Source organism: Podarcis raffonei, chromosome 15, assembly GCF_027172205.1.
Source record: "Podarcis raffonei isolate rPodRaf1 chromosome 15, rPodRaf1.pri, whole genome shotgun sequence".
NCBI lineage: Eukaryota > Metazoa > Chordata > Lepidosauria > Squamata > Lacertidae > Podarcis > Podarcis raffonei.
The window spans coordinates 28732345-28749255 of record NC_070616.1 but is presented as its reverse complement, the minus strand read 5'-3'; the positions used below and the strand labels follow the sequence as shown (position 1 = coordinate 28749255).

Sequence of the window (16911 nt, the reverse complement as noted above, 5' to 3'; positions counted from 1 at the left end):
GATCGCTCATATCGCTCTGTTCCTGGAATGTGGAAGCCTCTCAGCCTGGCAATAGTATTGAGAGGCTTGAGAGGCGAGGGTCAGGGGGCTACAGGGGTGCCAACTTGAATAAAATATTGGGAGGCCAGATAAGCTCTGCCCCGCATTACAAGACGTGTCACACGCACATCATTTGAGTAGCAATGCACATCAACTTTGGGGGCCCCTGGCCCCCTCAAATATAGGAGTTGGCTCCTATGCCTCCCTATGAGGGATCGTAAGATAGGTGGTAGGTCTGCATCTGCCCCTTCTCTCTCCACTCCTCTCTCTTTACTGCGTTACTACTGCAATCTCTTGGGACTATCCCAAAGCAGTGGATTAAAATAGAAGGGAGATTCCAACTAAACATTAGGAAGAACTTTCTTTTTTTTTATAATAAATTTTATTAATTTTCATCCAATTATACATATTATCTCGAATACAACAAATTATGACTATTTTGGACTTCCTTCAGCGTCTCTGACAATCATCCATATTTATACCTTTAATACACATTCCCTTCTTTCGTACACATTAGGAAGAACTTTCAGGCACTAAGGGCTGTTTGATAGCGCAACAGGCTCCCTCAGAAAGTGGCACATTTTTTTATTGGAGGTTTCTAAGCAGAAGCTGGGTGGCCATCTGTCAGGGATGCTTCAGGTGTGATTCCTGCTTGCAGGGGGTCAGACTGAATGACCCCTGGGGTCTCCCAACTTTCCAGTTCTGTCATTCTGCTCCCCACCCCACGCGCTTGGCTGTGAAAGTCACCTTGGGCCACTTCCTGTATCCTCCGCCTAGCCCACCTCACAGGGTGGTGGTGGGGAGGAAGAGAACCAGGTGATTCACCTTTAAAAATAAAATAAAATTATTTATTTGGTTTTACAAATTACAGTTTTACAATCACATATCCAACACACAACAGAAAGACAAGATTGTATAGAATCTCCTGGACTCCCCTCCTCCCCTTCATGGGTCCAATTGTTAGTCATTTCCTCCTACATCTTTTATAATAATCCAATTTTTTTTACATCTTCATTATATCAAAAATTCACCATTAAACTACAAGTGTTATCAGGCCATTCACCTTGAGCATCCTGAAGGAAAAGGTGCGGATAAGCTTGCAATAATAAACAAGGGTCGCTGCTCTGCCTGCCCCCCCCCCCCCCGCCGCGCCCCGCTTGCCCGGCCGCCTGGTGGGCCCGAGATTATTGCCTCCCATCCCTCGCTAGAGGGCGCCCTAGGCTCCCGAGCTCTTCACGGCCCCCAGCAGCTCCAACCATAGAGAAAGGAGGAAAAAAGAGCCTCGTTCTCTATGGTCCTGACTCGGTAGCCGACCTGGCTTCCGCTTCCTCCCGCCTGAGGAAGATGGCGGCGGCCTCGGCTTCAGCCTCGGGCCTGTCCAAGGCCGAATACCTGCGGCGGCGCTACCTGGAGTCCGACGGGCCGGAGGCAGACTCGGAGGCCAAGAAGCGGCGGAAGAAGAAGAAGGCGGCGAAGGAGCTGCCGCCGGGAAGGTGGGAGACGGAGGGAGGGAACAGGGATGGAGGGCCGGGGGGTGGTTGTTGGCTCTGTCTCCGCCGCGGCCGCCGCTTCCTCCTCCTTCCTGCCGATGGCGAGGAGACCCTCCTCCCTTTCCCCGCTCTGCTTTCCCCCTCCTTTTGAGGGGTATGAACGCATAGAAATATCTGCGCCTCTCTGCACGGCCTCTCAGCCTCGCCTACCTCGCAGGGTTGTTGTGGGTGGGGGTGTTAAGTGAGAATGGAAGGGAGAACCATGTGTGCCACCCTTGAGCTTCTTGGGGGCCAAAAGAAAGGGATAGAAATGAATAAATGACGGTTGAATGCCAAAGTTCACCGCAGGGCAGCCTTGGTTGGTCAGACTGCCCGCCTTGCTTCTCAAGCCACAACGCCCATTTGTGTTTTTAATAGCCTTGCAAATATGCCCAAATATACTGGTCTGCAGCATTTTTTACTTGCTTGTTGAAACGCGGCAGAGGAGGGATGGAGCATTGCACAGCTGGGTGGGGTGGAGGAGACCCTTCCTTGTCTAGCAGCCTGCTTGCATTTCATGCTGGGTTTATGTCGTACCTGTGAAATTCCTCCTTCTATACGACAAAGGTGAACAAGTCCAATTATCTCTTTCCCACCGGACCACCCGACAGCGTTCCAGGCAGCCCACTTGCTCACATCATCTGTGTGGCATTTCATGACCTTGTCTATGCAATTTCTGGTTTCCTCTTCCTATCAGATTAGTGCTGGAATGTGAGTCTTTTTATGCCTCCACCCATCTTCCATTTCCCCTCTTTCTCTCCTGCTGTGTAACCAAGCCTCAGTATCATTCAGTAGCATTGGCTGTCATTCATTCTATTCCCTTCCTGTCTTTTCTAGGAGTTTACTGTAGTTTTCAGATTGTAAGGTCCTAGAAGGCAGCAGTTTGTGGTCTTTGTATGAGAATCCTGCAAAATGGCAAGTACGTTGATGGTGCTGCCCATAGAAGCCTTTAGCATGCCACTCAGCTCTTAAAGCAGTGGACACCACATAATAAGAAAAATGAGGGCGCAGCCCACTTGTGCATTCTGAGTTTCTAACAGACTAGTCAGAATGTTGGGCTTGGATGTGGGAAACCTAATAACTAGGTAAAGGGACCCCTGACCATTAGGTCCAGTCGTGGACGACTCTGGGATTGCAGCGCTCATCTCGCTTTACTGGCTGAGGGAGCCAGTGAACAGATTCTGGGTCATGTGGCCAGCATGACTAAGCTGCTTCTGGCAAACCAGAGCAGCTCATGGAAACGCCGTTTACCTTCCCGCTGGAGCGGTACCTATTTATCTGCTTGCACTTTGATGTGCTTTCGAACTGCTAGGTTGGCAGGAGCAGGGACTGAGCAACGGTATATTCTGACAGCCTAGCAGTTATCTAGAAGATTTATTCATGAGTATGATGGCTTAATAAATGGAAGTGTTTGTAATGCTACACTGTGATACTAATGCAATTTCTTATTCTAGAGAGCTGCTCTTTTTTTCAGAGAATACATTTAAACAATATGCTGATCTTTGATCATGTTGTGTTATCTGTTTGACATCCAGAATTCGCATAGTGGATGATGATGACACAAGCTGGAAAAATATCCCTATTGAGCAGGAAAAAGAGGATGAGGAGGGGGATGATGGAGACTTGCCTGTGGTGAGTATTTGGAGGCAGTTGGAAACAGAGTGCATAGCTGTACCATCACTTATTTAAAACTGTTTAACTCTCTGAGTAGTACATCATCTTTTCTTCTCAGTCGTGTGTAGTGAAGGTCAATATAATTTCCATTTTACTCATTGGAATTGGAGGGTTCAGACAAGCACAGATGCATTCAGTACACACTGTAACAAGGGTCGCTCAGCTGGGGAGATTTTGGCTTTGCAGTGTGACATGCCTCTTGGGATTGCCCAGATCTCCTGTCTTTCCTTCCAGGTGGCTGAGTTTATTGATGAGAGGCCAGATGAAGTTAAATGGATGGAAGAATTCCGAACCAGTAACAAGTGGAAGCTGTTGGGAGGTTAGTGTTCTGTAGTTCTTCTAATGGGATGATTATTTTGTGCTCTGTGAGATACTTTCATTAGGTTAGCTCTGCATGTAGGCACACAACCAAGACGGGCACAATTTTTTTTTGTGGGGGGGGAGTGAGGGGGTTCTTTTGTGTAGTTATACCTCTCTTTTCTGTAGGTGTGGCAGAAGAGTAAGGTTAGGTGAACAGAGAAGTAGCTTAGTAAATGTTATGGAAGCGTAACCAAGAGATAGCGGTTACTGCGCAAAAAAGAATGAAGGTGGAAAATAAATACACTTATTAGTGTTTAGGCAATGTAGAAGTTCATTGGGGTCTTAACAAAATAAGACATTATGAGTCATCAGAATGCAAACTGTCAGTAATGGAATCTCATGTAGAATTCAGCTAGTGTGAACATTTTTGCTATGACGTATTGAGTGTAATCCGTTTTTCATGACTATGCTACAGAAGTTGGTCAACAGTGACCCTTCAATGACATCCCAACTCACATCATCCCCCAGCCAGCATAGTTAATGCTCAGGGATGGTGGGAGTTGTAGTCCAGCAGTATTTGCAGGATGAAACAGTTTGTGGGAAGTGGAGTTTGAAAAAGAAGTTTGTGGGTTGCCAAAAAAGCCTGTCGGGGGTTTACTTTAGCTCAGGGAGGGGGCGAGCATAGGAATGCAGGGAGTTGCCTTATGCCAAGTCAGACTTTGATCCATCCAGCTCATTGTTATAGATACTGACTAGCAGGAGTCTCCCACCTTGAGATCTTTTGCATGGGCTCTTTTGCATGGAAAAATATGTGCTCTCCTCCTGGACAGTGATGTGAATTTTCCAGGAAAAAAAATTGAATTGGGGTAATTTGCATTGGAAAACTTTCTGATGCTCTAGAAGGTGATCTAATCTAGTGTGTTTATTTTACTTATACTATATTTAGTAAACAACACTTAGAAAGGTTGACTCTGTCTGACTTGCCTAACACTGTATTTTCAATTGATGTTCATTGTTACTAATTACCATATGAGATGGAATGCATTCTGCAGAAAGATAAAGCACTGGAACATGTTCCACTCCACATCACCGCTCCTGGGTTAGTTTTCTAGACATTGCTGTCCTTTGCATGACCATTGCAAAAGCCACAAAACTTGCATATTATCATAATGTTATGGAGACAATTCAGAGGTCTACATAAACATGGCTTAAATTGCGTTCTTTTTTCAGATCAGAAGAAAGAGCCACAAGAATCTGATCGTTCTGTGACTGCAAATTCAACAAAGAGGTAAGGAGGGTATTTAGTTGAGCATTTAACAGCTCATGTTTTCCTGACTAGGACACATCTGTGGTATAGGAGGAACAGATGGAAAGCTCTTTAACTTGAGTAGGCTGAAAGCAAAGAGTAAGGTTACCATAACTTCCATCATTGAACTTCAGTACGCTTATGTCAATGTAGTGTGTGCACACTTGGGGGATGATTTCCAAACCATCCTCCATATCTTTGCAAAAGCTTACGAAAAGCTTGACCTGTCGCTCAACATCCCAAAAACCAAAGTGCTGCACCAACAAGCACAAAACAACTTCTCTGCCACAAATCCAATTGAATGTTAAGACAGTGTTGTTTACTCACTGTTAAGACAGTGTTCATGAAAGACAATCTTACTTGTCTACGAGGGATCACCAAAGGAGGAGGAGGAGGAGGAGGAGGAAGAAAAGCTCCTTCAGGATGATTTCAACAGCTGTTGTGACTGGCTTTAACCTTCTGGATTGGAGCAGCTATTTAACATAGTTTGTGAGTGGAAGGAATAACTAGCACTTCATGTTTGTAGCACACCAGCTCTATGAAATCTTTGAAGCTAAGGCACAAAGCTTGTTGCAGGCTCACTGAAAACAGACTGTGTAGGCTCTGCACAGTTGAAAAGGGCACAGTAAGCCTCCCAACATCTTTATGAACATAGTTATTACTGGGCTGGCCGTAGTGCGGTATAAGAGGGGTGTCAAGATAAATAATTAATTGTCACATGATTCCAAAGAAAGAGCACACATGGTGGACAGTTGGCATTCTGGCTGTGGTGGTATTGGCAAAGAAACTGGCAGTGGCAGAGTTTCAAGTGCCAACACCAGGAGGCTGAGTCAGCCTACTGGGTGTTCCCTGGTCAGGATTGCTACTCCCCGCTTGCTGCCAGCCTGCTGTGTCAAAACCATATAAGGCAGCAAAATTTTACTGAAAGTGACTTGCCTGTTTGAAGCTTTGACTAATGTGCATTTTGGTTTTCCTTCCAGTTCAGACGCCACAAAACAAAAAAGAGCAAGGCATTTGCCAGACCAGTCACCGCCGAGGAAACGTCATGACTCTCTGGACCAATCACCGCCCAGGAGGGTCCTCCGTGACTCGCCGGACCAGTCACCGCCCAGGAGGACCCGTTGTGACTCACCAGATCAATCCCCACCCAGGAGGGGCCGTCGTGACTCTCCAGATCCATCACCTAAAAGGCATCATTCTGACACAGGCAAAAATAATACCAGAAGCTCGCATGGAGGCCGACAGGAATGCTATGCTGACAAGCCCTCAGCCCATCAGAGGTGGCAGGCTACCTCTGACCTGTCACCACCCCAGAAGAAGACGCGTGATTCTGATGCCGTTCCGTTGGTGTCTCAGAAACGGCAGTTGCCCACAGGGGGTCTAGGAAAACAAAGCAACGCCAGAGGTGAGTAAATTTGTGGAAACCTTTCTCCAGAGAGGAGTATGTTTTGGGAGTGTGAGTTACTGGAAGTCCTGGTAAACATCCAGTCACATTTGGTAATTTGTTTTGATGCTTGTATGCCACTTTATAGACTCTGAAGCCAATAAACGGTCCCATTCATCAGCACCTTCACCGAGGAAGCGCCAGAGACATGATTCTGAATCCGACTCCGATTCTCCCCCACCCAGGAGGAGTGCCAAAACCTCCTCAGATTCGGACCTTTCCCCACCACGGGCCTCTCGCAGTACACACTCACAGCGCCCGAGCTCTCCTTCCGACCTCTCTCCTCCCAGAAGAACACGGGGCAAGTCTTCAGACTCTGATTTGTCCCCTCCCCGAAGAGGTCAAGAAGGCAGGAGGAAGGCCCACAGATCCAAGAGCCCCCCTGACCTCTCACCACCTCGACGGGCCAAGGACACCAAAGGGAAGGATGGCATCCAAAAGGTGAGGACTTTGTTATTCAGCAGTAAATGTGCTGATTCTGTTTTGTAAGCATGACAACCATGATAAGAACTGCTTAAGAATTGGTGCCAGACTTTGCTTTTTCTTCTTCTCTCCCTGCCCCTTTTCTCTTTGTGTCTTGTGTTTTTTTTTTTAATAGATGGTAAATCTGTAGGCAGGGATGTCTTGTTTTAATTGATTATATCTAAACTACTCTGGGAGCCTTTTGGGCTGAAGAGCAGAGTACAAATGCTCTAAATAAATAAATAAGGAGTGTGGAACCCTGTAATGATTTCCTGTATGCTTTCCCCATGTGCTGTGGGGAATGAATTCCCTCAGAGGCAGCTACACTGGAATTGTATTGGGTTTAGTACTTTTGTAGAACTGGCACAAGGGTAGCATTTTTGACACGGCTGTTGTGCTGCTTTTGGCTTGCAGGGCCCTCAGATGCTTTCGGGGGGCAAAGCTGGCTTGGTGTCAGCTGAGCTGCTGAGGAAGGAGCAGCATGAGCTCAGGAAACAGCAAAGCAGCAGCAAACATTTGGAAGGTGAGCTGTGGGGTGGGAGGCAGAGGTGGAGAATGTGACTTTCTCAGGGTCACACAGTGACTTCATGGCACAAGTAGGACATGAATCCAGCCCTCACCCCCGGGGTTGTATGGGCAGCTCTGTTTAAAACCCATCAGGACATGTCATCCCCGCCAAGGCTGGGTTACTATAGTAGGAATGAAAGTGGCTTTCAGAAGGAAGTGTTTGGCTGTGACTCTCCATAGTGGAGCAGGGCCCACCAGAGTTTTGGGCAGGTCCTCCTGCAAATGCAGTGGTGATGAGCTGGGACTGCTAGTTGCAGGAATGGGTAGTTGCAGCTGCTACATTCTCTACAGCGAACCACCATCCTTTCATACGGATGTGAGGGGCTATGATTGAAAAATGTGCAGATATTTGGGGTTTAATTGCTCACACCAAATGAAGTTAGCACCCAGCAGATTGAAAGGAAATGCAGATAGACCTTTCACAGTAGACCTTTGAAACTCAAGAGCTGCTAGCAGTAGTGGTGGTGAGTCATACGATTTGTCTCGTCCTTGGCTCATTGTAAGTCTAAAAGCAAAGTTCTGCAGTCCAGAGACCCGTATTTCCTGCAAGCAGAAAAATACCAGTTCAATTTATCATTTACAGCTTTGCTTTACTACAGAAATAATCAAATGTTTACTGGGTGTGCTGAGTTCACCAAACAGATAGATTCGATGGTGCGACATTTTTCAGCCCCCTGTTGTGGCTAGCTTGAATGCCTGACTCCTTCTCCCCCGCTTCCCTCCCTCAGCTGAATCGCGACATGCTGAAACGGTTTTCCGGGACAAGTCGGGCCGCAAGAGGGACCTGAAGCAGGAGTTGCTGGAACAGCGCAAGAAAGCAGAGGAGAAATCTGAGCGAGATGAGCAGTATGCCAAATGGGGAAAGGGGTAAGCTGGATGGTTCCTGCGTTCAGGGCAGAATCCCTACTTGCCTATCAGACCACTGAAAAATGGTGATGGGAAAACTCACTTAACAGTGAGAAAGGAAGGTGTCCTAACACCAGCTCAGAAGATTGAACCTGACACCTCTTGCCTGTAGCATTGAGCCACAACCGTTACCCTAAGAGAAGAGCCGCTATGTCAAGCCTTCCTTGGTGTGTTGCTGACTTGGGCAACAAGCAGGTGACCCTTCTCTCTTTCCAAACCTCCTGTAGTGTCTTGTGCAAAAAAGGCAAGAAAAAAAGTTGAGTCCAGCCGCTTATGCCCTGCTTTGGTTTGTGCCTCTCCCTGCAGCCTCACACAGAGCCGGCAGCAGCAGCAGAATGTGGAAGATGCAGCGAAAGAAATGCAGAAGCCACTGGCCAGGTACATTGACGACCAGGACTTGGACAAGATGCTGCGGGAGCAGGAGCGTGAAGGGGACCCCATGGCTGATTTTCTTAAGAAGAAGAAGGCCAAGGAGAAGAAAGATACCAAAGGTCAGCACTTGCGGTCTCCAGGTGTTACTGGTTTGTGGTGGTGGGGAGGGTGGCTGTGGTTGACAGGAAGAGGCACTGTGCTAATTCTCGTGCTTCCCAAAGGTCAATTCTGATCTGTTACAGCTAAGAGGTGGAATGTTCAGCTTGGACATAACTTTGATCCTAAGAGATGCACCTAAATGGAATTTTCAACAATGCCTTTTGAAAAGGATGGGGTGTCAGGAGTCAGAGGAGTGACTAAAGCATTGTGGTGAAGAGAACTGGGCAATACTCCCCCCTCTTCCTTCTCTGTTACACCCAGTCCTCACATTCTACTTCTAAGCTCCCCTCAACAAAAATTGCTTTCTGGGGTAGAGGGGGGGGAGATGTTGTTCAGGGCTGCTTCCTCTAGGAAGGCATTTTGTGATGGATGGCATATTAGGCATTCTGTTTTCTTGCCTTGCCTCTGTCTTCCTGTGAACAATCCTGTGCCTTGCACACTGTCTTCCCTGTAAATCACACGGTCTTTGAGGACCACTGTTGACTTCCTCTATGTGTTTTGCGTCAGTGCTAGCATAACTCCCTGGCTTCACTGGAAAAAAATAATTGTTGAAGCTGTTTGCTTATTTTCCTTCCCCTCCTTCAGAAAAGCCAAGATACAATGGACCAGCACCCCCACTTAATAGGTTCAACATCTGGCCTGGGTATCGCTGGGATGGAGTGGACAGGTAAGACTTGTCTTTCTGCTAGTAATGGTAATAGACGGTCTCCAGTTACAAAGAACCATGTGATGTACCCATGTGGCATTTCCTACATGCAATATTGACTTATTGCTGAAACAACTTCTGGTTTCGCGTCCATCCTCTGTCCCTGATCATGACACTGAAGCAGCATCCCTAGTGGGGTTTCTTTGTGAAGTTTGCGGGTGGGTGGGATATCTCCATTCAGCTGCTGTTGACAACTTTCTCATGACCAAGATTTGGGGCTGGGAAATTTGAAGGACTTGGTTGCACCGTGAAGGCCACCCAGCTCCCCCAAGAAATCTGCCTGCCCCAGTTTTTTGTTGGGTCACCTTATTGACATTATTTCTGTTCCTGTAGGTCCAACGGCTTTGAGCAGAAGCGCTTTGCCAGGATCTCAAGTAAGAAGGCAGTTCAGGAGCTGGCATATAAGTGGAGTGTTGAGGACATGTGATTTTCCATCCTGAGATGCGATGGAACCTCCTCACAGTGCTGGAGATGGAAGGATCTCCTCTGCAACAGGATTAAAGGGGTCCACCTATCAAGACTGTTCCAGGTGGTTTTGGAAGGGCTTGGAGGCAGCTTGCCATTTCCAGGCAGAAGGCGAGACTGATGGAATTCCTGCAGTATATATAGACTGGGCAAGGAGGAGTGAGAGAGAGCGACCTGTGGTGCAGAAGCCCCAAGTCCTTTTCAGATGGAAACCTCTGGAAATCCACTGCTGGAAGAAACTGGTCTCTTCCATATTAACCTCATGGAGCAGTTGAGGTTGCTGCAGCTGATCGTAAGCTGTATTTGAAATCTCAGGTGCTTTTTCTGGGTAAGGGGCAGCAAGAGACAAAGTTAAGGAGGACACCCTTCGTTGAATAACATTCCTTCTGCTCCTTGGAAGGATTGACTGTCTTTTCTTGTAGCTGCTGGCCATGGTTGAAACCACTGGCTGGTTTGTGACTCTGAACATCCTGGTGTACATAAGCACAACATCTTCCTGTGTTTTCTGTCTTGCACTGTTGGGTGCACACACTTCTGGACTGTGCAGTTTTTGCCTGGGCAGGGAGAATGCTTTCCCATAGCCTTTTTCCTAAAAGGACCAGCTGGAAATCCACACTGTTGTATTTGAGAATAAACTCACCTCCAGCAGCAGCTCAAGGAGCTAGTTGGGAAGTCAACGTGCAGATTTTGAAACCCTTTTGCATTTCCCCTGAAGCATCTGCTGGTGTCACCGAAGGAGTCTCTTCTGTTCCTGCAAAACATGGGGAAGCTAAATGCAAAGACTTTGTCATAGGAAACGGGATTCTCTGCAGCTAAATTTTTTACAACCCTTTGTATTTTTGATGTACAGTTTGTAAATAACAACTTCCTTTTCCGATTTGGTTGTATGCATTTTGTAAAGTTCTGTTACCACCATGTTTGTACCAGGGAACAAGAAAGATTTGGGTTTGAGCTGTTTCGCGTTTATATTACTCCTTTTTATTGAACATAAGTATGGTTTTTGCTATGGCAAAAGCCAAACATGAACAGAACTTGAGAGTAAAGTTTTATAATTTGTGAAGGAGCATAGATTCCAGCCCCCTTTAAAATCCACAATGTTCAGCCATGAGTCCCTGAGGTCTGACCCTTCTGGCACAGTCACACTTTAGTCGTCTGCTTCTTTCCTAGACTTCTGTTGCTGGGCTAGGTACATTTGCAGTCGACAGACAGGGAGTGGAATATGCCTGCAAAAGAGAATGCAGAGCTTGCTTAAGCTGCTGCTGTTCCAATCTCTACCCTGCAACAGCCCAGCCAAACTTTTGGATGCCTCCCTGGGGCTTTTCTTGGCCACTATTTGGCTGGATACCTGTAAGCCTCTCGGTGGATGGTGGCAAAATCTTGCCCTCCCTCAGTCTGGATGGGTTTCAGTTCTGGCTTGTAGCTCTTGGCCTTCTCCGCTCTCTTCAGCAGATAAGTGCTGCATGTTGTGGTTTGGTTTCCAAAATGGCCCTTTTGAAACAAAACAGAAACAAGCAGCAGATGCTTTCAGTGTCCGTTGGCAGAGATGGGATACAGTATTAAAACGTCCTTTGTCTGACACCTTAAGCCACAGCCATGAGAGGAGCCGACAAAGGGCTTCCTGTGAGAGAGCAGCCCAATCCACCACGTTCCCATCCGCTTCATATATACTTGCAGAAGAGGTAGTTTAACTAGAAATGGGAAGGACTGAGAGTAGATCGTTGAGGAAATTTGAAAATGATGCTATGCAGTGTGCGTGCATCTTGTTCACTCTTCCTAATGAAGAGCTGATCCAGTTTCAACTCCTACTTCCTTGGGCTTGAACAACAGGTGCTTTTCCCTTGGGAAATCTGTAGTGCCCTGAGAGATTGGGAACAGGCATTTTTGGTGGGGGTGGGGAGCTGCTTTTTTCACCTCTGTTCAGCTACTGAGCAAGATTGGGGCTTGCTGTTGATGCCTTTAGGCTCTTGCCTGCAACACGTCCCTTTTTGGTGATTCTACTTCACAGAAGCTGTACATTAGAGGCAAGTTTTTCTTCCCTGACCCATGAAGAGGACAGCCTTCCCACCCCTCTTTCTAACGTCCTTGCAGCCTAGTATTCTCTCTTCTCTCTCTAGCCTAGTATTGTGTGCTGTGACTGACAGGGCTGAGGTAGGATGCATCTTTCTGATCACCTTTAGACAGAAATGCCAGAGACTGGACCTGGAGCCTTATAAGTATTCGAGGATGTGACTAGGCAGGATTCCAGGGTGCAGTGATGGCTTGGCCCCCGAGCTACGGCTCTGCCCCAAAGCACACTCTGTTCAATGGGTCCCTTACCAAGGAGTGGGTGCAGTTTCCTTCCCGAGGGTCTCCATATCGAATACGAGGCTGAGCTCCCCAGTCCCTGAAGAAGAACCTGTGTGCTGTGGAGTTGTCAAACTGGGCAGCCAGAGATTTCAGAGCTGTGCCTGGATGTTTAATGGGCTCCTCATGGTTGAGGAGGACAGGAAGGTGATAAGGAAGCTGCAAGAGGAGAGGAATGCAAAAAGGATACAGGTAAAGGTAAAGGGTAAGGTAAAGGACCTCTGGATGGTTAAGTCCAGTCAAAGGTGACTGTGGGGTGCAGTGCTCATCTCGCTTCAGGCTGAGGGAGCCGGTGTTTGTCCACAGACAGCTTTCCGGGTCATGTGGCCAGCAGGACTAGCTAAACCGCTTCTGGCACAACAGAACACTGTGACAGAAACCAGAGCGCACGGAAACACCGTTTACCTTCCTGCCACAGCAGTACCTATTTCTCTACTTGCACTGGCATGCTTTCGAATTGCTAGGTTGGCAGAAGCTGGGACAGAGCAACGAGAGCTCACCACTGTTGCAGGGATTGGAACTGCTGACCTGATCGGCAAGCCCAAGAGGCTCCGTGGTTTAGACCACAGTCCCATCTGCATCCCTTCAGAAAGTAGCTGCAGAAGTAGGTGAAGGAGGCAGGGAAGGGAATTATCTGCTTGCCCAGGTAGCTGACCCACGTTAGAGGTGGAACACTGGATTGGGATGTGACTAGGCTTCATTCCAGAAGAGCCAAAAGAGCAATGAGGACTTGAAGCTACCCTATAAGTGAAGCCTGAAGGTCTTGGGCATAATGCCAATAGGAAGTGGGACCCTCATATTTTGAAATTCAATGGGCTCCACTGTTTCACTCCCTAAGCCTTAGGGGCGAGGGGAGATAAATTTCAAGCAGGAAAGTACTACCCTCATTCTCTTACCAACTTCCTTTGCTGCTGGGATGAACCCTTACCTTGGTAACGTCTCCTTCAAATTTCCCACCTTCCTCTGCCCCCCGGTTCTTTTTCAGGGTGATGAGCTTGGCACAAGAGTATGCAGAGGCGTTCCAGCTACGGTAGCTCTCTCTGTGGACAGTCTGGAAGTTGGTTCTGTGCAGAAGTGATGGCGTGTGAGAATCTGCAGTGAATAGTCCCATTGTTAAGTCTCGGGTTACTGAAAGGCCTTTAAGCCAGTTGCACCATGCAGCAGTATTTGTTCTCTCGTTGTGAAGGAAAGGAATAGTGATTCATTCGATCCTCTTGGGAACTGCTTTTAGAGTCTCAAAAGAGCCTGGTCTTACCTCGCTGACCTTTTCATGGTTGGCCAATGAAAACTGCCCTGGGTACACCTGTGCTCATGTAACAATACCCAAGAAGAAGATGCTGCACTTTCTCATGGGCAGAGCAGTCCTGGGAGAGGATAAAAGGGAACCTTTCTTGGGACTTTAAACCGCTTGCCAAAGAAAAGTCAGTCCTGCGGCACCTTAGAGGCTAACAAATTCATTGATTTATGGCATAACTTTCCATGGACCAAAACACATGTCATCAGATGCATGAAGTGATATCTCAGTTGACGGGTGTAGATGAAGGAGGAGAAAAATGCAAGATGGGAGTTGAACAGTCATGAGATGCAAAAAGTACCATCAGTGATCATTCAATTAGAGTTTAGAGGGTATGTTAAACAGGCACAGGAACCCTTGACGCAGCAAATTTGTGATCATTTACTCAGCACTGCAAAGATAATTATGTTAACACCTATAGCTGGACAGGAAGCCATGCTCTCTATTCAGACTCAGATGAACCTTATTGAACTTACTGATGAGTCGCAATCCAGCGGATTCACACTGAAGTTCCTTTCTCTGAGGATGGCCCTTTGCCTCCCCAAGATCAACAGCAAAGTGGTCTGGTAGGTCGAAATGTTCTCCTTTCTGAAATCCTATTTCTGTGCATTTATTCTTTCCCATTGGTGCTGGCGCATTTGCCCAATGTAGAAAATCTTACGCCATAATCAATGGCTTTGTCTTTAAGGTGCCGTTAGCCTCTTCCTGGTTTTGTTCTGTTGGTATCAGACTGACATGTGAAGTCCCTGCTCCTGTCTCTCCTCTGTCCCAAACCTCTCCAGAATCGTTCCCCAGCACCTGAGATGCTCACCTGAAAGCTGGGTTAATTGCCAGGTTGTCCAGAGGAGGCAGGGCAGGTGCAGCCTGGCCAAGAAAAGCCCTTTGTTCTGGGAAATCGCTTTGGTACTTGGTCACATATTCAGCTGCTGCCGGTTCTGAGGATTTTGTGATGGCCCTCTTCTCTCGAAGGAATGCCCCCTTTCCCAAGGGCAAGGGGTGGCTGGGGGTGGTGACGACATTTACTCCTGCAGAGCAGAAAATGGTGAATGATACCCTTTTATTTTGGTGTGAAGAGTTCGGATCCTCAGCCTTGCAACTCCCCCTGTATGGAAGGCTGCTTTTAATCCTAGGGAAAACTCACCTGGACTGTGTTCAGGTGGGGGCAGATACGGGAAGAGAGGAAACATTTTAGTTCAAAGACCTGACGCAGCCTCCAACTTAGAAATGCAACCAGGCCTCCCATTCCTGCCCCAGCTTAGCTCTGATTTGGTAGAACCAAATACTGTATTTGAGGTTAGTTGAATGTCCCCCTTTTAAGCTTAGTTTTGGTGCTGCTGCTTTCTTCATTTTTAGCTTTACCTGGCTGGTCTGGAAGCTGCCTCTTTAATCCCTTGCTTCCGGAGCTGTTCTTGACTGCAGGGCTGCAGGGCTGGAGCTTGCTCGGATGCTGCGAGAGGGCGGATGCCCGTGGTGGGAAGGGGAGCTGGCAGAGAGCCTGGCTCTGGAAGGGTCCCTGTGGGTGCGGGCCTCCCCTCTCCTGCAAAGCAGATGGCCCCGCAACTCGCTCAGTAAATCTCACCTGCATGCCTCTAACTTTTCACCTGTGTGTTCATAAAGCTGTGAAGTGCTGTGATGACGTTATGTTTAGGAGCAGGGTGATTTATCAAATGTACAAGCAACCCTGAACCAATGGCAGGGTACTGCATAGAGATGCGGGGGAGAAAACTTTGTTTCTTCCCGCTTTCCTTAACAGAAATAATTCCAGCCAAAAGCTCCCCTTTCTTCCCTTCAATGTATTTGAAGCTGTTTCCCCCTGAGATGTGCTAAAAGCAAGAGGGCAAATTAAGTAGGTATTTGCGTGCAGAACTGGGAGCTCCCCCTCACCCCAGGTGACAGGAGGCCTCCCCCCCCCGTCTTTACCTTCATGGGATGCTCGGTTCTCTTGCCTGGATCCCAGACGACAAACTCTGCCCTCTGAGTGGTCTGGAGGTCCATGGGAGGAGGATTTGGGTGTGGAGGGGTGCAGGGGGGCCTCTTGCTGCTGCGTGGGTGCACAGCTGTTTGGAGCAGGGGGGAAAGAACAGCAGTTAAGTGCTGGGATATGGTTTGAGATCAGGGAAACGAAGGGACTGACCCAGCCCTTTCCCAGGCCAGCTGGGCCCCCCTTCCCCTCTTACCAGGTGGGCAAGTGTAAGTTGCCTTGTAGTGAGAGAGCCAGCCCTTCCCAGTCTTCGGCTGCGCCAGCAGCAGCCGTTGCTTTCGGCAGTTCCTGTGGCGCTTGTGGCGGCTGCATGGGAAGCAAGCAAGCATCTGAGAACTAGGTGGCATCAACCTCGGCCAGTAAAGCAAGATGAGCGCCGCAACCCCAGAGTCGGTCACGACTGGACCTAATGGTCAGGGGTCCCTTTACGTCCAACAACATTTTTCACAGCTCCAGGTTCACCACACCTGGTCCAAATGATTTGGGTTGAGTGGACCCGCCCCTGGAAGTGAGGAAGGGGGAATGCGGGGCCTGGGTAAAGGTCTACGCATCGCCAGCTGCTCCTTGTCACTGGCTACCATTTAACCTGCAAAACCTAGAGGAACTGCACTTACCCACAGTCGCAGAGTTCGCAGAGGCACTCTTTAAAGGGAGGGCTCTCCATGTTGTGTGTGAAAGATCTTCACCGTTGCAGAGTCTGTGGCTGAGCACTGTTGAGAGAACTGAAACTGCTCGGATTCCTGTACGGAGAGGCTTGTCCTTTGCTTTTGGCCAGAACTCAACTCAAGGGGTTTGTGCTGGTTGCTAAGGCCCACAAATCCCTCCTTTTGTTCTCCCCCCTCCTCTTTGCCAAGGGTGATTTGAATATGAAAGCTGCTCCCCGAAGAGGCCGCCTGTATTTGCCAGCAGAAGTGTGGAATTTCTCAGAGCCCCAGTGCCTGGCACAGCTGGAGCACAAAGCAGGCAGGGCCTGTGTGGTTCTTGGAAGCTGCTCTTAGTCTTATGGCCCTTCACTCTGCAACTGGTTCTCTTGCTCTGCCTTCCTTAAGTTTGGACACACCATGTTTGCATTTCTTCTGATATGTCGTACTGAGATCCACCTCCAAGGGCCTTCTGGCAGTTCCCTCACTGCAAGAAGTGACATTACAGGGAACCAGGCAGAGGGCCTTCTCGGCAGTGGCACCCTCCCTGTGGAACGCCCTCCTTTCAGATGTTAAGGGGATAAAGAACTACACAACTTTTAGAAGAAGTCTGAAGGTAGCTCTGTACAGTGGTACCTCGGGTTACATACGCTTCAGGTTACACATGATTCAGGTTACAGACTCCACTAACCCAGAAATAATACCTTGGGTTAAGAACTTTGC

The 16911-nt window shown here is 48.1% G+C and overlaps 2 protein-coding genes across 3 annotated transcripts; one reads left to right on the top strand and one right to left on the bottom strand.

Annotated features, from left to right (window-relative positions):
- The first annotated feature begins 1348 nt into the window (after nucleotides 1-1348).
- Nucleotides 1349-10880, top strand: BUD13 (BUD13 homolog). Of its 2 annotated transcripts, XM_053366294.1 has the most exons (12): nucleotides 1466-1532; nucleotides 2406-2487; nucleotides 3104-3200; nucleotides 3477-3561; nucleotides 4773-4830; nucleotides 5829-6253; nucleotides 6381-6733; nucleotides 7169-7277; nucleotides 8050-8188; nucleotides 8534-8718; nucleotides 9344-9425; nucleotides 9798-10880. In XM_053366294.1, exons 2-12 carry the CDS (start codon nucleotides 2465-2467, stop codon nucleotides 9889-9891), a joined length of 1650 nt encoding a protein of 549 aa, XP_053222269.1. In that variant the 5' UTR covers nucleotides 1466-1532; nucleotides 2406-2464; the 3' UTR covers nucleotides 9892-10880. The 2 variants fall into 2 exon arrangements, with proteins under 2 accessions (XP_053222268.1, XP_053222269.1); XM_053366293.1 differs by lacking the exon at nucleotides 2406-2487 and having other exon boundaries at nucleotides 1349-1532.
- Nucleotides 10881-10884: 4 nt separating this feature from the next.
- On the bottom strand, nucleotides 10885-16493 carry LOC128402318 (uncharacterized). Its single transcript, XM_053366297.1, has 9 exons — nucleotides 16162-16493; nucleotides 15744-15853; nucleotides 15487-15623; nucleotides 14926-15103; nucleotides 14378-14591; nucleotides 13201-13336; nucleotides 12246-12431; nucleotides 11275-11417; nucleotides 10885-11152 (listed from the first exon to the last, which is right to left on the bottom strand). The coding sequence occupies exons 1-9, from the start codon at nucleotides 16209-16211 to the stop codon at nucleotides 11074-11076; spliced, it is 1233 nt and encodes a 410-aa protein (XP_053222272.1). The 5' UTR covers nucleotides 16212-16493; the 3' UTR covers nucleotides 10885-11073.
- Between the last annotated feature and the right edge of the window lie 418 nt (nucleotides 16494-16911).

What these genes read in the sequence shown, in the direction of transcription:
- BUD13 (XM_053366293.1), top strand. Translation starts at nt 1,384, where the DNA reads ATGGCGGCGGCCTCGGCTTCAGCCTCGGGCCTGTCCAAGGCCGAATAC. An exon ending in CAAGTGGAAGCTGTTGGGAG is followed by an intron (nt 3,562 to 4,772) that starts GTTAGTGTTCTG and finishes TTCTTTTTTCAG; the next exon opens with ATCAGAAGAAAGAGCCACAA. An exon ending in TATGCCAAATGGGGAAAGGG is followed by an intron (nt 8,189 to 8,533) that starts GTAAGCTGGATG and finishes CTCTCCCTGCAG; the next exon opens with CCTCACACAGAGCCGGCAGC.
- LOC128402318 (XM_053366297.1), bottom strand. Translation starts at nt 16,211, where the DNA reads ATGGAGAGCCCTCCCTTTAAAGAGTGCCTCTGCGAACTCTGCGACTGT. An exon ending in TTGAAGGAGACGTTACCAAG is followed by an intron (nt 12,432 to 13,200) that starts GTAAGGGTTCAT and finishes CTCCTCTTGCAG; the next exon opens with CTTCCTTATCACCTTCCTGT. An exon ending in ATCCACCGAGAGGCTTACAG is followed by an intron (nt 11,153 to 11,274) that starts GTATCCAGCCAA and finishes TCTCTTTTGCAG; the next exon opens with GCATATTCCACTCCCTGTCT.